At 37.1% G+C, this 20,408-nt stretch overlaps 1 protein-coding gene across 1 annotated transcript in view; it reads left to right on the top strand.

The window, feature by feature from the left end:
* Positions 1 to 20,408, top strand: part of CHID1 (chitinase domain containing 1) — a 97,998-nt gene that overhangs the window by 7,070 nt on the left and 70,520 nt on the right. Inside the window, exon 7 of the mRNA XM_082762232.1 lies at positions 8,597 to 8,689. Coding sequence (XP_082618358.1) covers positions 8,597 to 8,689 — 93 coding nt within the window. The remainder of the gene's footprint in view (positions 1 to 8,596; positions 8,690 to 20,408) is intronic.

Genomic DNA, 20,408 nt, shown 5'->3' with positions numbered 1-20,408 from the left:
CCTTTGGCTGTCTTAACATCTTGGACAGAGTAAAGGTAAGGCAAGCTCCAAACTGCTGCTTCAGGAGGAAAAGGCAGAATGTGGGATGAAATGAATCATTCAGTGCAGCAATCTGAAAATTTTGCCTTGGGAAATTCAGACATCCATTCCTTAAAACACAGCATTCCTAATAGCTCTCTGGTGCTTAAAAGGTCTGGGAGGGAGAAATGGCCTAAAAGTGCCACAATGAAGTCTGCATTCGGTGGAAGACTTAACGTTTCAAAAAGGTTTCTCCAGGATATTCTGTTTAGGATAATGGCTGGTAGTATGTAATAGGTATTGGATAGTTTATAGTTAAGAATATTGGCTGATGGTATGTAATAGTTATTTCTGGAATGGAGTGTGCTATTAAGGGGCTCCTACTGTTCCTTTGTTCCTAAGTATTGATTTTATAGGAGAATGAAACTGCTGAATCTTTGTAGCCCTTCCAAGGGCTCTGTCATTTACACTGGAATGAATAAACCTTAAACTAAATGCTTGTGCTCACAACTGGGTAATTTGCCAGGTTGTTGCTGATGGATCCAGAGCTCAGTACGGAGATCACCTATTGCAATCTCCTAATAAGCCGGTCAATAAAGTGATTTAAGCAAATAGTAACTGCAAGCCAAACGTTGGGTGTAGTGGTCAGTTTATCTAGTGTTATTCAGTAAAACTGATGCTTTTCTTGTAAATTAACTTAGATGAACGTAAGTCAGACTATATTGCTGTAATTTTAAGGCTCCCTGAAAACCAATGTAAGCATACAAACAACAGAATCCTGTACTGCAAATGGTGAACGAGTATCAAACATACATATTTATTAGTTCCAGATTGAGTTTAATTCTTGCATGGTTAAAATGTTTTTTGTTTGCCAGGAGTAATGCTGGTTCAAACAGTCCCATCTTGCTTGTCCCATCTTGCATGTTAAGAATTGACTGTCATAGATGAGCGCAGTTACTGTAGTCTTTGGTACCAGAATGCTATCTGGGCAAAGTTTAGAAGCATCACTTACATATTCAGTGTTTTTCAGTTATCGTTAAACAGGAATGTGAAGTATTTCCCAAACCTTAGAGAAGAAGAGGGTGATTCTCATGAAGCAGACTGGTAACTGTCTCCATTGCTCTGAGCCCGTAATGCTTGATTATATGTGGCCACCTGTGAGCAAGATTTCAGGATTATCCTAACCAAAATTCTAAAGGAGAAGTTTGGCAGAAAGACCTGAGTAGAAACAAAAGTTATGAACTGCATATTTTATTGTTCAACACCATTTTTGATTTAACAAGTGTAAACCCACCTGTGTTTTCTTTCATTTTATTGCCACTGCCTTAGAAATGGTTGGGGTGCTTAAGATGCAAAATGCTTTGCCTACTCAAAGAAAAACATTCTGAAAAAGGATAATCTAGGCAGCATGCTGAAGTGAAGCTACCCTAATGTGTGAAATAGCAGTTATTTTGTGAAAGTAGGGGGAGCACTTCATTAAAATTTTGTCTCATGATACTTGTAAGTGAAGGGACTCTTGTTTTTACAAGAACAGTCAGTTGCTCTGCTGCTTACTCACTCTAGAACTGGATTGCTTGGTATCCCGTGTCACAGGGAAATTCCCTATCAGTGATTTTTTGGAGTGAACAGGTGCTTTGAACAGATGTTAAGGGCAGAATTAAGTGAACTTAGCATCTTGTCAAGCCTGATTTTTTATTTTTATTTTTTAATTGCATATTGAGTGCTTTTACTCTGAGATCTGTTAATTTCCCTTTGAATAGCAGAGCAGAACTAGTCCTGATAAAATCGGTAAGGCATCGACTGCCCCTTTGCTTCACTTGGTCCTGACAGTAAATTAGAGCAGCCCATGACCTCTTTAGTCCACAGAGTGGCAGTATTGTAACGTGATTCATACATGATCCTTGTCTGATTGTATCTTCAAAGCAACAGCCACCACTAGTACAGCATGTTCTTAACATTAGAAGATTTAGGGACAATTGGCAGGTAGGTGTCAACACAGAGATGACCCTTTATCCTTTGGAGATGCAAAGCCTTGATAGAACAGGAATTGTATATGTTCCATATGGAGCATGGGTATTAACTGTTAGGTACATTGTGTAGGATTTCCTCATTCAGATCCTTCAAATCCTTCAAGGTCAAACACCTGAAAACAGCTTAACCTATTCTTAGGTAAAGGAATAAAAGATCATAATGATGCTTCTAGGCACCGATAGTGTCTGCCTTCAAATTGCTTCCAGAGCTGTGTTAAAGTACAAGGAGACCTGCCTAACTAATACAATTTATTCCTACCACTTACTGTGAATGTGTGTTAGTTTAAAAATAATAATAATAAAAAATCACGTGGTGCTTTTTCCCCTGAAATACACAGAATAGTCTTAAGCTTGCATAAGCAGTCAACAACAAGTTATGGAGATTCAACTCAGGTGCATAAAACTATTTGGGGTTAAGCTGCAGCTATCAGCTTACCTTATGAAATGACAGAGGAAACTGGAACTCTGAAATTCTCCTTTTGGATTGGTGTTGGGATCTATGTTTTTAAAAAGTAATTTAAGAGCATTATGCGTTTCATTTTTAAAAACCCAGAGTAAGTGGATGTTCTAGCTATTAAATGCATAAATCATAAAATGGCACTCAATTATTCTAGTGCTTCCTTTTATGTATCCACATTGAGGAGAAAGCCATGGAAATGGTTTCTGGTTTTAGTACCATTATGAAAAAGACCCATTATGCCATTTTTTGGGCTGCCTTAGTGGTGCAGGGATACTTACAGCACAGGTTTCTTTATCAGACAGTGTCTAGAGAGTGAGATTTGCTTATGGAACTTTTGTTCTTGATCTACAGTTAGGAAGAACTTTTCCTTTGGCAGTGTTTCAGCTGTAACATCAGCATCCGCTCTCTAAAGACGATGTACCGTGATACTTTTTGGCAGAGGTATTTGCTATTAAACATGAGTGTACCACTATCTCTTGAGACAGATGAGGCTGCAAAGGAATCTAGAAAAATGAACTTCCTGAAGGCCTTGTGACTATGAAGTTTTGTAAGTGTCTCTGCATAACTAGGTAACAGTGCGTGTTCTCTGCAAAGTTCTTGTAGTCCATAAGGTCTCTCACCAGCCTCTTTGAGAACCTGTAATCACTGCGAATTTTTAAGAAGAGGCAAACTGATCTACTTCCATTTCAGCACTTTGCATCTTGCTAGAAAAAAAATCCTGATTTTTTGTTTCTCATTGCATCGTTGGAACAAATGGAAATTTCTCTTGCAAGGAATGAGTAGTTGCCTAAAAAGAGCTTTCAGTTTCTTGTTTATCCTAGCTAGTATTCCAGAAGTGAAATGTTGCTAGGAAGTTATATTGCTGGCATCTAGCAAGACATGAAATTATGTAGTCTTAGATTCACTATGTATCTTACGTTAACATCTTGTTAAGCAGAACCAACTTAATTCATTTTTTGTTTTCAAGAACAAAAACTTAATGTTGTAATCATTCTTATTTGGGGTTAGGTTTGCTGTTTTTTCTTGCTCTTTAATGCTCAGAAAAGTGAAGCCTTAAATTATATTAGTCCTTCATGCTATTTTCTCTTATATAATCATTTAATTTTTTTTAAACTGAGTGTAAATTTTATATAACATAAGAATATAATAGAATATATATAGAATTTTATTATATATTCTTATTATATATAGAATATAATATTCTTATTATATATAGAATATATAATAAGAATTATGTGCCTGGATATAGCTGCCTGGCTTTATGCTAAATTACCAAAGCAGCCTGGTCTCTGGCTGCTCATGTAGGATGTGAGGGCCCTGGATGCCTGGAGGCTTGAACAGCAATTGTGTATGTGTATTTTGTATACCTTTGGATGTCTAAAATGGCATTAGATTCTCAGATTTAAATGCTGAAATACCACCTATTCCATCTGAATAACCTGGATTGTGCAGAATTGTGCGTGTGGACCTAAGCTGTAGGGGCCTAACACTGACCAGGTCAGGTTGCAGTAAATGTACAGGTACGTTGGAGAGCCCTCTGTACGTACCTCCTTCTTTCCTGTGGTTTCTGAGAATAGAAGCTCCTAATTACTGATACCCAAATAAGTAAAGTCAAATTTGTGAGATAAAAGACTCCATCTAACTGCAAGGAAATGCTCTTTGCTCCCTTCTGTCTTGCTGACAATCACTGCACAGTGAAAAAGTACTCAGCTTTACATCTTTTATTCTAACACATAGGAAATTACTTTCTGAACAAAAATCAAAATCAACTAAGGTATCCAATACAAACATTATCTTAATTCTAATATAGTTTACTGCCTTTTACTGTTTAAGCCTGCTTCCTAATTATGTAATTGTCTTTTTTTATCTAAAACTTTATTGATTTTATTATTTTATCGACTTTATTATTTTATTGAAAAAAAGTCAGTTATTCATGCTGTGGTGATTAAGGTTAGAAAATTACACATGGCAAAAATACTGAGATAGCAGGAGAGCTTCTGCTTTCTCAGTGTATTTAGTTAACAAGCAGACAGGACAATGTCTCCTTTGCTAATCTCATGCGTGGATTTGTTATATGGATTTTTTTTTTTGCTTCTTTTATTCCCCCCAACCTGGGTCATGTTATTAAAAAAAAAAAAAAAAAAAAGGCATGAATGTGCCCATCAAAATCTCATAGTGTACACAGTGTACACATCATTCTGCTCTGTCTGGCATCAGCTGACAGATGGCACTGCCATCACACAGAATCAGTCTGAAAAATATGATTTTTGACGCCACGTGCTGCAAATCTTGCAGAAGATGACCTTCAGACATCTTATGAATGCTGGTAGGAATATAGGAGCAAAAAGCTCTTCTGGCAGTTCTATCCTTCATGTTAGTCCCTGAAAAAATTAATCTATTAATCAAAGATTTGTCATAATTCACTCCAGTTTCCTGGTATTAACTAGGCAATGAAATGGCACAAAAGGGCAATTTCTTCTTGAAGCAGACAGCTTTATTCTGTCCAATTTTCTTGACAAGGCATAAATTTAAGGGAGCACTGACTTACACAAGAAAGTGGCAGAAGTTGGAAAGTTGCAGGGTTCTGAAGGGTCAGGTAACTGAAGGGAAGGATCTGACAGTCTTAAGCATCTTCTGTGAGGCTTTTCAAATACAATGACAGCTTGTTTTTATGCATCAAAGTAAATTGTTACAGGATGTCCCAAATACAATAGAGTAGCAGTGTTAGGAAAAAGTGAATTCCAAAAAAACCCTTTCTCTCAAACTTTGGGTGAGGAAAATTTGGAGGTGTTCATACTTCATAGGGGACAAGATACTTCAAAATCATGAATGTTTAAAAACTGACCTTCCACATGATAGTACTAATAGAAGGCCTGACAGTGTCGGATTGAGGTAGACCTTAATGAGCTTAAGAGGGTCTTAAAGCTGCCAATGTCTTAGTAACTACTCTGAAGTAAAATTTGACAATGCTGAAGTCTCCAGTAAATATTTAATGTAGCCTTTTCAAGAAGACTGATACTATTCCTAATTCCCTGCACTTTGTTATAATGTTTAAAATGTCAGTAGTTCCTTCAAAATTACTGGTGGTAATATGGGAAAATGTTGTGTAAGAACATTGGAAAACACTACTGGGAGCCAGAAAAGTTTTAATTTATAGCACACGATAACTGAGCATTCTGCTACTGCTGTTTCAGGCAGGAGGGAAGAGTGCACATTTGATTTACATAATTATCTCGTCTGATAGATAGAAGTGAGCCTAAATGAGGTCTGACCATTAATCCAGTGTGATTTGCTAATAAAGGTCTTGGAGCCAAGAGACCTGGCTTGACAGGTTAGCAGGTAGATGTTAATCTAGGTTTCTTGTTTAAGAATCTGTCCTACTATACCTTTTCTTTCTGACCTACTCCTAGTTGAAGTTAACTTTCTTTGTCCAAAACAATATTGCTTGGATTTGTTGGAGGAAAGATGGGAGGTGGAAGCTGTTTTGATGGAATTTGCTTTTAGTTAGTCCTGTCTGCTTGCTCCAAAATAAAGAGAAATCCCAAACATGCCTCTGGCCCTGTATCAGGCCTCAAATCTCTGCCCTTTGTTTACAATTGCAGAGTTGCTGTATGCCAGGCTTGCTTATGCTGCATGCCTTTCCAGTTCAAAAGTGTGACTACTTCTGTGCACTCTTTTTGTGAGTGCATCACTGCTTTTGTGAGTGTGTGTGTGTGTGCATGTGTGTGTGTATATATATATATATATATATATTTTTTTTTTTTTATCTCTGCTGACCTGCTGAACCACGAGCATCTGACTTTGCAGAGGAAGGGAGGAACCTTGGATTTAACATTGACTTGACTTTTTTTTCTTTTGCATCTGGTTTAAAATAATTCCAGCTGCCTTTCTTATGCTGCATCAGTACAGCAAAGTGTTAGGAGCTGGGGCAGATATGTGAAGCTGCAGCAGGGGTTGTGGTGTCAGCCTTGCTTCTAAATCCAAAACTAAAGTGTTACCTTGATGTTGCACCTATGTTATATTTTTGTCCTATTTTGCCCCTCTTTCTCTCCCTTTACCCTCTAAACAATTTAAAGTCAGAAGATACTTTTTACAGTGCAGAGATCTCAGAGTTCCTACAGCTAACAAGGACCCAGGTAGAGAAGAGATCCTGCTGGTGAAGAGTGCCGAATAATCTCAATGCTAGAGGAATTGATTCTTTGATCAAATTCACCTTACAAGTAGCATCTTTGACATCTTATAAAGGGTATATTTGTACTACTTTGGCCATAATTAGCTAAAAGGTCACTTAGCCGTGAGACAGGAATCAGTATTAAAGAAGGCTTAGCTAGTTCTAATACTGATTATAGTTTTTGATAGGACTGTGTCATGTGGGAGCTGTGATGTGTATGTTGGAGTCGATAAATGTGTTACTGTTGTAATTTTGTATGCTTTCCATGGAAAAGGATTCTTTGCCATAATTGATTTGTCTGAATAGTGACACTCTTAATGTGAAATGCAATATGGTAAGGAATGGGAGGGAAAGCTGTTGCTTTCCCAGCATAAGAATGGTAGGAGTACGTGCTGCAGATGGGCTAAGAGCTGATACCTGTAATTTTGTGTCCCCCCTGGATGAGAAATATAGGTGACTGTCCTGGTTCATTGGCAAGAGCTGTTCAGCACACCCAACTTGCAGACTGTAAGCACAAAATGTTGATGGTATTGGGAAAGTAATAAAAATCGCTTTTTTGTTTTATTTGGTTTTGCCAAGGGTTTGAGAGTGGGTTTTTTTGTAGCATTCCTCTGAAGTTTTCAGTGGGTATTGAAGTGTTTCAGCAAAAATAAAAATACTTGGTTACTTTATTTGAATAGAGTCCACATTGTGTAAGTCAAACATCGTTAATTACCATGATGGATAATTTTGCAGAAAATCAATGATTTTAGAAGAATACTCCTAGGATGATACTGCCTTGAAGGGATGTTGCAGTACCAGAATTGTTTTTGAATGTTCAGGTCTAATCTGGTTTGATACATGTAAGTACAGCAAGCAACTTGTTTGCTTGTGTATTTCCTGACTTTCCTGCTCCAGCTCTTCCAGCCTGCTGAAGTGGGCTGTGGAGTTGCTTTCTACTCAAGTTTAAACATTTAAGCATAGCTCTGAACAGATCTAGAATTTCCTGTTGATAGCTGCCTGCCTTTGTGGATCTACTCTGCTGATGGATAAATAGGGAAGTTGATATTGTTCTGAAGATGTAAGTGATATAAAACACACAGAAGGGCTATGTTTATGGTGTGAATTGAAGGTCACATTGGACTTCTCTTAAGGTGAAAATAATAACCATTAAACTTTCTCATTTCTGCAGTCTGCTGTTAACATACTCTTCAAGTTGAGAAGGCTAGAAACAGTTTTTGTGAAGAGACTTTTGGAATTTATTATTCTATTGAAATAAGGATGTGAAAATAGCTTTTGTGAGAAATCTTTAAATTATGCATATGGGAGATGATTCTTCCAGATATGACATTTTCAAGTCATTTTGTAGTTAAACAGTAATATATTGAGAAACAAAACAAAAACAAACAACAACAACAACAACAAAAATCACAGATATTTGAGGCCTCTTTCTAGAGACATGCCTTGAACACTGCATGTCTTGCTGTGAAAACATCTTTACAGATTCTCAGATCTCATGTGTGGTAGTACAGTAGCAACTTGATTCTATTCAACAGTTGCTTGTTCCAGAACAGTGTTTTTATTGATTAATCCTTTTTACTGAATATGACTTCAAGGGGTAACCTGCTCTGATAAGATGCACTGATTTTATGTGCTAACAATGCATCATTAGGTTACAACAAAATGTGTTAGCCGTAAGGAGGTCACAGGATACAATAAAACTATCTCCAGCAGTTCAGCGTTCCTAGTCCTGTAAGAGAGTAAACTCTTTTTAGTCTGCCTTTAATCTTCTGCTATGGTCATTCACTAGAAAACATGTTTGGATCTCTTGCCAGCTGCGTCTTTTAAATTATTTCTGCTGTTATCTGTTAACTTGCTCTTGTCAATCAGTAGCAACAGTTTTCTGTCTGTCCCCCTAACACTATGTTTATATTTCAGGGAGCTGATTCACTTGCTCGTTCACCTTTCTGAAGCTCTCCATGAAGCAGAACTAAAACTCATACTGGTCATCCCTCCTGCAGTTGCAGCAGGGTGAGTATTCCTATTTAAATAGCAGGTTCCAGATGAGAAATGCTTGCCTGTTACGCAGTAAAATCAAAGCTTTGTTTGTAGCTATGCTGCTTAAATGAAAAAAATAGTTTGAGGTAGTCATGTCTTCATGCATGTTGCACTGTGGAGTCTTAGTAACTACATGTGATTGTGTATAACTTAGAACTTTTGATACGAAAATAACTTGTGAAAGGACCTCCTATTGTGGTGTTAACCCATAATGTCTGGTAAGAACTTCCAGCAGAAGAGCAAAGCAATTGTGGAGCTTAATGACTTGTTGCCAAGGAGTGAAAAGGATATCATAAAAGTAGCATATAAAAAGCTTTCTGAGCCTCTGGGCACAATTTCAGCAATGATAGATTATGCTTGTTCTTGAAGCAAGAAAGGCAGAGCTACAGGAAGGAATTATATCTGTATGTTGTTAAGTCAATCTGTATGTGCTGTGTTTTTTCTAAAATTATTTGTTTTGACTTGGTAATTCATATGTACCAAAAATGCATTTAGTAAGAGGATACTATTTAGAATTGTTAATTATTCTGCTTATTTGTGCAGTGATTTGAATCTGATATATATGCCAGTTGATAAGCTGCTTCTGGTTCAATAACAGTAAGGAATTCTTATCTTTCCATATTTATAGCGGATATTTACTTCCTAAGTTATATTTGCTGGGGGACAAAGAAATCCACCACCAACAAAAACTGGAAAGTGAGAATGTAGTTTCAGTATATGTGAAAGGAATTTGGATCTTTTTTATAGTTTTGCATTTTTAATAAAAGATTCTACATTGTCTTTGAGACATATGATAAAACAGTGATTCTTCCACTCTGTATATCTCTAGTACTATTGTACTACTTTTTCTGAAAGCCAGTGGATCTGCAGTATTTCTATGTTTCAGGAGATTGATCGAGTGAAACACTGAAGGATGAGACTATCAGTGATTATACCCACGTAAGAGTGAGGAGATAGAACTGAAGCCATTTCGGTGGAGGGTGATTCAGAAGATTAGCAGAGTAATAGAACTGTAGTGCTGTCATTTCAAATTGAAGTCTGGGCAATGCTAATGCTATAAAGCTTTAATAGCAGGAGTTTTGCCAATATCCATCTCCCAGCAGAACTATCTGGTAACATTTGGTCACCTTTGAGTACCCTTTCAGGTGAAAAGCTGCCTGGCATCTTTGCATTGTGAGCATAGCTATCTGTTGTCCTACTGTGTACAAGTGTTCATGATACACAATAGTGTTACAAGGATATACTGCAAGGAATACATCATCTCTTACAGAGAGCTGTGCTAACAGGGGTTATCTTATCTCATAAACTGTCAGATTCTAAATCTTTGTATTCCCATCTCCCTTTCCTTGGCCCTCGAAGTCAATGAGTGCCCCTGTTACACTGTAGATAGGCCAAATGTTGAAGTTAAGCATATGGCATGGCCTCTTACTCTGGGTAAGGTACTCCAAGTAACTATAATTGTTTAAGATAGGCTTTTTACTTTTTTAAGGTGAGGACTTCTGTCATGCAGGACAGCAGTGACAAAGCATGACCTGTCGTATAGGATTATGTGTGTGGAACAGTCCTCATAAAATAACTCTGTGTGTTCCAAAGGTTTGTACTAACTGCAGAAAAGGTGACTGGTAGGACACGTACTGATCCTATATCACTCTTGTTCCTTATATCTGAATATAACCTAGTGGAATAGCACCTCCTTGTAACTGTGCAAATGTCTATGGCTTCCTAGGGGTTGACTTCCTGATAATGATAACTAGGGAAGATTTAGAATATTAGCATGGTAAGCAATGAAAGTTTGTGTTGTTGTTGTTTTTTTTTTTTTCTTCCCAAATTTCCTTTTTTCTTCAGGCTGTTCAGCAGCTTTGCATCTGCACATGAAAATTCAGAAACACGTGTCAATCTTAAATGGAAAGCCGTTATTAGGTATTTTTTTAGGTGAAACTTGTCAGCAAGAGAGAAAATTACAACATCCTCTTTCTTTGTTTTACTGGCTTACAGTCACTACTGCTTTATGGCAGTTCAACAGCAGTTTCAGGATGGTGATGGATAAGCCTCTACATTTCTTGTAGGCTGTTGCAATCTTTCCGAATACGTTCATTTTCAAGGTGCCAAAAAGGCTGAGAAAATGGAATGCCCGAGCAAGCTTGTAAATGCCTTGTATCTTCTGCAACTGGCCTTTTCTTTGCAATGGTCTAGAGAGGTTTTCACAGAGTTCTGTGGGGAGGTCCCGTAGCAAGAGGGAGAAACAAAGCATTTCTGCCTATAAGGATCTGTGCAGAGCTTAAATGCTGCCTGCTAAGAAGATTCAGACAACATGTAGGTGACTAAAAAGCTGCTTCTGTGTTGAGAGCAGTTGGCATCTCCACTCTGTTGTCACCTCAACTGTATGTTAGTGATGTAGCCCTGTCCAAATTGAGTCCTGAATGTAGCATACATACTTTCTGCCTACTTAGTAAGTCCAGAATAATACCCACCTGTAATTTTGTTCTTCAATAGCTGGATGAAATTTGGTTGCAGATTCTTTTCTGTAAAAGCATCTGAGGATTTTTCTTTATTATTTTTCTCTATTGCGTAGTGCAAATGTTTTATACCATTAAAATGAGGTAGTCAATTTAATGCAAAATCCCTTTGCCTCCATGTGTGGCTGGCAATTTTTGCTGGTGTTTTTTTTTTCTTCTAGACTTAGTGTGGCTTGTTCCTTATTCCTCTCCGTACTCTGTGTTTTCCATGGTCTCCCTATATCAGAATACACAGCCTGTAAACCTGAGGCAGTTTGGTAGACCGTTGCACTCAACTCTTGTGAAGAGTTAAATCCAATTCAGGTGAAGATGAGTCCTGAGACCATACTCCTGTTAGGTCAGTTGAGTATTTACAGGACTGTAGTCCTACACATGGTGCCTCTCCTCTTTATTGTTGCATCATGTAAATCTGGAACCTCTTGTAAGCATCACAGCATAATGAGGGAAGGCTCAAGCTGTGGGGAGGTGGCAGAAATTGCAGCATTTACAGAAGATGCTGAGGGATATCAAAAACAAGGGAGCTTCTGATCAGAACTTCCTCATCAGGGTGAGGCATCACACATGTTGCAAGTAATCAGAGCTACTGGGAAAATGTTATTCATTACTACCACAGAAATTTTAAATAGAATTGCTAGCATGGCTGAAAGTAAACCAAAGTGTTATCTCTTGTATTAAATCTTTGCATCACACAGGAATGACTGCAGAACTTAGAAATATAGACGTGGAAGCTAAATCCTGGAAAATTGATCCTTCCTCATGAGATAACCTTTGCAATGTTGGCAGGCCACTGCTACTCAATCTGTTCATTTTTTTGCAGGTTTCTTTAGAAAATTGTGGTGTGGTACAACTTTGCATCACATGGGTGTTCAGTGGTGATAACAGAATACTTTGAGATTCTCTTGCTTCAGTTGAGTCAAAAATAATGAGAAATAACTAGGTTTTATGTCTGTCATTTATTCTAATCTTTCATGCTGCTGTCTTATGATCTACATTTCATCCCAACTGAAGTTCCTTTTTTAAAGCAATTTTCTGTTGCTATTAATTGTAGTCTGTTACAGATAAAGCAAAGGAGAACACTTGAATCATTTTTCTGAAATGCTTTATCAATCAGTTCATCACACAAATGCTTTTAAAAATGCTAATACATGCAGTGTTAAAACTTAAGTAATTGCTGTGAACAATGGTTACAATAAGGTGCATCCACTCCTGGTGTTAGGAAGCAAGTGGAGAACAGCACAGACCTTAAGATTATTGTTTATTTTTATAGTGCTGCTACTGGATTCAGTCTTGTGCCCAGAAGGACAGAAGTCTGTTCTATTTAGATGCAGTCACATATGTCTCTACAGTCTAATGTTTTAAATCCATAATAAAGGACTTGAAGCTAGTGTAAGCTCCCTGCATTCACATTTTGTCTTGGTCAGTTTGCCTTGTTACAGTAACTGTGAGCACTAGTTAGAAGTGTAACACCACACCCAGGTTTGGACCTTGCATTGCCCTTGCCCCTCCTGCTGCTGTCCTGAATACTGACCTGATAGGGTGTTCACTGTTGCAACAACTTTGTTATTTGAGATTTAGAGCTGCCCTCTTACAGATGGAGCTGGGAATAGCTGTCTGTCAGAGGTACATTTTTTGACATGAAAAAAAAAATATATATAAAAAAAAATATATATATATATATATATAAAAAATATATATTATATATATATATTAAAAATATATATATATATTTTACATGCCTGCCCTTAAATGGCCTTGATCTATAAAGGAGTAGTAAAGTAGTCTCCTTTTCTTGCCCTGGGAAATAAAACCCATAGTTCATATGAAAGAATTGAAAAGTCTCATTCCTCTAAAACAATTTGTTTCTTTATGCATTCCAAAGGTTTCTGGGATTTGATCATAAACCTTGATTGCTCAGGAGAATAATTAGTCACATTCTTTTAGATTAATACTGTTATATAAACCTTTGGCTTGCATTTATGTCTTCCTAATGCATTAACTACAAGAAACACTTCAACTTACTGGGTAAACAGGTAGTTGAAAGTGCAGCTATCAGTTATGGAAACATCCTAAAATGTATACAATCCATGGATGCTTTAAAGCTTAGAAATCTGTTGGACCTAATGATATCTGCAAACAGAATCCTGATTTTTTTTTTCCTTGCTTTGCTTTTTGGATTGTAGCTCTACTTGAAAATCTTGATTTATAGGATAACAAGGCTTACATTCCATTGTGTATTAAATCCTGTGTCAGCTTCTTTGTGTCTTTAAACTCACTTTGGGTTTTAATACTTCCACACGATTGAAGTGTCCTTTAATGCATCTTATATCCTTTATTTGTTGGAGTCACTGTAGACTGTTAATCAAAAAGACAGCAAAAGGCATGGAAATAAGTATCATCAAGAATCAAATAATATTTTAGAGTTCAACAGCTGGCAAAGGACTGATAAAGGAGACATGGAATACCCTACCCAGCTGGGATCCTAGCAGCTGAAACATCGTTTCTTTTGTGTTCTACCCTGATTAAAATTTAAAGAGAGCATAGTTAAATGTAAGCAGTTTATTTAAGAATTTGTAATTTATACTTCTTTGATATGCATTAAGATCAAAGCAGTCTGGCAGCATACTGTCTGAGAAGAGACACTTTTAAGAGCTAAAAATACTGGTTTGCTTCAGGAAAAACAGTCTGGAAAATGCATCGCTGTACATGAGATCATTTGTATAATGCAGGGAGGAAATGCTGGGTCATCTGTTTAACTTTTCAGATGTAGCTTTTGCAAACAACTTAAACTAAGAGATCCACTAGCTGAAGGTTGCTTTCATAACCGAAGGATCCTGTAAAGCCTCTGGCTCTTGGTTTGCTTTTGAAATGTTCTGGGCTAAAGGAAAGCCTCACCTGGGGAGGCTGGGTAGAAGCAGACCTTGAATATAACTCTCTAGCATTTTTAATGCGTCTGTTTATGATGTTGTCTTGAGACAGATGCACTGACCTAATGAAAAGGTGGGAATGTATGGGGAGGCAGAAATCTTGCTAGCAAGCTTTGCTGTCCCAGAGAATGCATGTGGAGCTACCTTGCTGGCAAACATGAAATAAGATAGTTAGCACTTCCATCCACCTGATGTCCAGGAACTGTATGATTTTCCCACAGACATAAGGGACTGCAAGGGAGAAACAGTAGGAGACAAAGCTGTCATCTGAAGTGTGTGCGTGTTATGCAGTGACTCTCCTTTGGGATGGGAGACTTGTGGTTGTGCGTGTCTGAGAAGAGGTGCTAGGGCTGTTGTGTTATGTAAATGGTTGCTAGTGCAGATGGTTTGCTGAAGGCTTCCAGCCTGTCTTTCAACAGATTGCCTCAAAATGTTAGACAGTGTTATTGCTTTGAGCATGCATGGATGCAGATGCATGTAGAAACTCTGTGAGTACCGGATCTAAAACAGCAGTGGGTGGCCAGGCATGTTCTGCTTGTTGGTCACCAAATAACTGGTGATGTTGGGTAGCTCTCTTTGTGCTGACTAATCCTGTGCTTGGTAAAATTCTTGGCTTAAATATGTGGTTCTAAATGTGTTTGTTTATATATATATATATATATATATATATATATATATATATATATATAAAAATACATACACACACACACACACACACATATATATATACACATATATATATACATACTATATATTGTTTTTCTAGCGAAGGAATCAATTCAGTGATTTTAATGCAGAAACTACAGTGGCAAAAGCTGGATGTGGATGTTTTTATTACTTGTATCACAAGCCTCTTTTCAAATGGAGTAGCTGTGCTGGAGTAAACTACTTTTATGCTCTATTCTGGTTTGGTAGTGGTACTAGTCTTTTCTGTTTACTTTTTTGCTTTGTGTTTGTTATGGTGTTGTTTTTTGTTGTTTTGTTTAAATTAGGAGTCAGCCTTTAAAAAGCGCATAGATGTAGGTATCAACTTCTGTTAAATTTGCTGTTAAAAAGGCAAATGGAACTTGGTTGTGCCTTAACTGGGTGCATTTCTGGCATTTATAGTTTATTACAGACATTCCACATGGCATAACAGTTGAGGATCAGGTTTGAAGGCACTAAGTCATTAAAAAAATGTTATTTAGACTAAACACTGTGTTAAGTAACTCCATATTTACAGATGGGTTGTTAGTGATCGCTTTTCTCGGAATTTTATTTTCCCCTGAAGTAGAATCCTTTGTACAAAGTAGCAATAAAAAAATGGCATTGGTTGCATCACTAACTTCATAATATAACACTGCTTTTTACTTGCATATTGATGCTTAGGATATGTAACAAGCAACTTATGGCCTACATGATTGATATCCTTTTTCAATACCTGTCTTTAGGTTATAGGGCAGTAGCTGCTCCAAGAATAGCAGATGATTCTTTCTCTCTTAAAGTTCTAAGGAATTGTAAGTCAGAAGGAGTAAAATCTGATGTAAACACATGAAATACCTTAAACAATAACATACCGTTATGAGTGTTTCTTTCTCTTCGAAGAGAGTTTGCCATTACAGGTAAAAAGCCTGTTAGAATAGTGATTGCTGCTTTTGTTTGCTTTTGGAGTTTGGTATGCACTTTAATCATGATTGATACATGGAATTCAATTTTAAAAATGGATTGATTCAGTTGTTAAGAAACTTCAAGTAACACAAGGCAGCTTTATGCTTCATTAATTTTACAAAATCTAGCATGATAATGCTTGAAGTATATGAGACCCCGATCCTTGGTTTAAGTAATAACATACAAAATAGCTGTTGTTCTTACCCGTGTCGTAGTAAAATGCTTACTAGTACAGACCAGAGGTAATTGAGCAGTATGTCCTTACAGGACATGGTATTTGGGTTATTGGCAAGAACGTAGCACGTTGTGAACAAGATATTGAGGCTATCGCTGCCCTTATGAAATTCTCAAAAATGCTACTACAGGTAAATTGCATGTGGTCTAGCAAGAATGAATTATCTCCTGGCCAGTTTCTGATAGTGTCTGTCAAAGTAATATTTAAATTAAAACCAAGCGTGTTCGTCTATGATAACGGGTACAATTAACCTCACAGTTTCACGTCTCTCAGAAGAACTGAGAAGCATTAGTGCATATAAGGTGTGTTTCCTCATCTCTTAGGCAAAGGATCTCAGTATGAATTTGACATTAAGTGCACAGCTTTCTTAAAAGAGTCTGCTCTGCAGATGTGTGACTGTCAGGCTGTGATGACATTTCAGAGGGGACCCACGAGCAGATCTTGCATGCACTAAATAAGCTGAAGTCTGTTTAACGTTTTACTGAGTCAGATTTCTAGACGTGGATCGTTCTTTTCTGGACTCTACTAAATTTCCTATGTCTTCCTTAACATAGGGTTCCCCAAACACTAGATTCGAATAATACGTTGAAATTATTTCAAGGTGTGGTCCTTAGATTTTCCTGGCAGAAATGTGTCCGTGTGCTATAGAACAGAACACTTAGGACTGCACGGATCACTTGTGTAGCTTATGCCTTACAAACCTAGTACTTCCTGGATATATTGGACCTGTTGTACATGCAGTATAAAATCAGTCTTTGCTGGTCTTGTGGCTACTTATCCAGGTTGCTGGACTTCTGTAAAATCCGGGCCAAAGAAGTGTTAGGGAAGTGTATGTCATGTGAAAGTCACCTAAAACATTTTCCTAAGATGGTGTGGCAGGTAGATTTGGCTTAACTTTGTAGAATGTACAAGATTGTTTTAAAAAAATATATAAACAAACAACAATGCAGAAAAAAATTAATGGAATATGATCAGATCTTGAGGTTATTTCAGAAACAGAAATTGGAATTGAATTGGAAGAGGATCAGAATTTCAAAATGCTGAGTCTACGCTGCTGTTTGTGGGGAAAGCAACACGCAACATTTTTGATATTGAGATATGGTTGGCATTGAGCTTTCAGGGTGCCAAAAAGTAATTAGTCTGCACTTCTCAGTGCTGGGAGGTCTCATGGCAGACTGTCTGAGGTAATATCTATAGGAAGATTTGGAAAAATGGGAGTGCTTAGAGAAAAGTAAGAAAAACAGCTGAAAATAGGTAATGCCTCCTATGACAAAAATTTGAAGGACTGTGTTTCATATATTAAAAAGAGCAAAAAGTGTCAGGAGACGTAAGTCTTCAAGTATGTCAACAGGGGTTGTTTAAGTGACTGATAAATAGGTCTTTCTGTCAGCATGGAAGAAAAGGATTAAAAATGCTCTTAGTTTGATAAAGAAGTCTTAAGCTGAATACTAGAAAAATAATAACATTGTATGGCAAAGTGCTGTAGAAACACCTAGGAAAATTTTGGTATGTACTTTTTGAAGACTTCTTTGTCTTTTTAAAACTTCCTACTAAAGTTTCAGGTAAATCAGAAATCTAGATAGTTTGTTTTGTTTTGTTGTTTGTTTGTTTTGGTTATGTTTGGAAAAGGGTCACAGAAAAGGAATGGAGGGAGCTGAAGACATGGAAGTCAGGTTTTGGCATTCTGTTCTTAGATTGAGACTTGTAGGCTTGCTGTTAGTCTCAGTGATTTAAAATACCAGACAAACATTTCCAAAATAATGTCTAAAGTGCTGAAGAGGCTCATACTGTTAAATTTATAGCCTGATGTGAGTTTTCATGACTTGTCTAAAATTGACAAAACATGCCTTTGACAAAGCATTCTGTAGCAGATACTGTGGCTGTTTTCTCCCTGTTCTGAGCAGTTTGCCACATCTGTATGTGAAGCACAGAATCTCAGTGTTTTTCTGCTTCCCATCCATTCTCAGCTAAGTGCAATTCTGTCCCCACCATCATTTTTAACTGCTGCCTCTTACTGTGGTTGATCTCTTTTGACTGGAAGAAGTTGGAAATCAAAGTACTTTTTCAAGCAGTCTGAAGTCTTAAAATCTGATAACAGATTTGGATTACACTGAGGCTATGTCTTCTTCACACTATGTTTTTAAAAGCAATTGGAAGCTGCTTGCAGAGGGTATTTTTGTTTTACATATGCATTATGATACTAGAGGCTTTGAGGAAAAAAAAAAAAAAAAGTATCTCAAGCCATTACTTTATTACTGTTTTTAGACTAGAAAGATTATAAAACCTTGATAGTGCTTTAATGTGATTCAGCAATTTTCCTCTTTTCTGCCTTAAAGTGCTGTGTTTTTTTTTTTAAGGCATCAAATAGAATGTGTTTTATGTTCAAATATTCTGTAGTATTTTTTTGGTAATCTTCATTGTAGTTGTTACAGGAACAAGTCTGACATTCCTGAAAAAGGTCAGGAGGAATGTTCTGTACCAGTTCTGATTCTTTTTTTTAATAGTGATAGAGGAGGGCAGGTGGGACTGGTTATAAATTCCTATATTTTTGACGTGGAAAAACTAGCTGTCTCTGGTAACTTTGGAACAGCAGTCCTCATGCACTGAAAAATATGGTTTGTGATGGTGAGTTATTCATGAGTTATTCATATATGGAATTAGTCTAAGCATCTTTTCGGACATTCTGGGTGATGGGCGTGGAAGGCAGCTAATACAGATTACCATCCTATTCAGTTTCATGCTGTTTAGGCATGATTATTCCAAGTTAAATAGTAATTAGGGCAAGTATTTCATCTTTTCCTAAAGACGCTTATTTGAAATTCTCCCAGAACTGTATGAGGATGGAAAGGTTACAGTTCACTGAACCTTCAGGAAGGAAGAAATTCTATTTCCAGAAAAATAAGATGTTAAAAATGGTTCTTCTGATGGAGTGGGAAGTAAAGAAAGAACCTTTCTGGAGAAGCTGGAAGTTTTATCTAGCTTCTCTCGTGTTTATGTGGTGATGTTTATGCAGCAGAGTGTCTTCCTTTAGGGCACTAGTTGTCTGACTGTTCAGAATAAGTGAATGTTTGTTTTTCAGCTGTGGTAATCAGGTGTCACTTAGACCTCACTGCAAGTTTTATGGATCAAAATCCACCTTTATATAACGGGGAGTCTTTGAATTGTTCTGTATTTATGGTGTAAGCAAGGTGTGTAACAATGGATTTGGGGGAGGGAGAGCTACCTGCATCTTGAGATGATTTCTTTTCAAAATGTTGTTGCTCAATTTCAAATTATTGCTACCTTTGCTGTGCTGAACTTGGTACAATCTCTGAAGAAAATGCTCAAAAAAATACAGGAAGAAAATGCTCAAACAGTACACGTGTTCCCAGAGCTTTAACTGAAGGCCAGACAATTGAATTGAAGAAAGTCACTTAAGCAGCCAGAACCAGAGGTGGCTGGAAACTAGGATTTCCAATTTGTGCCAAAATATTCAGGTTCTTCGGTCTACTGGTCTATAATGCTGTTTTAGTACCTGTTTTAAAGAGCTTGCACAACACTTCTGTACTGTGCAACAATCTTGCTCATAGCTTCGTACTTGCAAGTGAAACATGTGCAGTTGAATCTGTAGTTAAGCATGCTTTTCATTTTCCACTTTTTTATAGTCTAGGCTTTGGAAAGAACACAGTAAAGCTGCTTCAGTCTTGGCAAATAATCCATATCAAATTGTTTGTCTTTATTGGCTTCATGAGATGCACAGCAGTAGTGCAGCTGCTTTCATTTGAAAGCCACAGGAACCTGAACCTCTCTTCTATCTTCAAATATTTGAACATAATGTGTGCTCCTCATTCAAAATACAGCAAGCATCCCTAACTTTGGATGTTCATATTTGAATATGTAAGAGTAGAAGAACCTATAGTCTCTCTCTTTGTTAGTCAAAGCTTCTTTAAGTACACGGTGTCAGTATTTTCCACCTCTTAATTTCCACTTGTGTAAAATAAAGATTTTAGCCATTCAGTTAATTCTTTATTGTTTGTTTAATAAAATAAAATATAAACATCACCAAAAAAAAAAAAAAAAGCACATTACAGAGGTACCTTAAAGAGCTTCAGCATTTTCTTTCCAAAGCTGCTATACCAAAATTACCAGAAGGTATTCAATCGTCATTACTGCTATTCAGAATTTTTCAGGTAGCAGTGGAAATCAGCATAGTTGTGCTACCCTGCATCTTTTGAAAGGTTGTCAGCAAGACGGAGAACTTGTTCCTTTCTTTTACTTTGTGCTACTTTTCTACTTTCCTACAAGTCTACGTGCATGCTGTGCTGGAAAATGGAAAGGGTACATGATAGAAAATGGTCTGTTGCCCTTGTAGTTGCCCAGCTCAGTGGATG

Source organism: Aythya marila, assembly GCF_965140915.1.
Source record: "Aythya marila genome assembly, chromosome: 5".
Classification (NCBI taxonomy): Eukaryota; Metazoa; Chordata; class Aves; order Anseriformes; family Anatidae; genus Aythya; species Aythya marila.
Note: the sequence above shows the minus strand (reverse complement) of the source record. Positions and strands in the feature narration are given on the sequence as shown.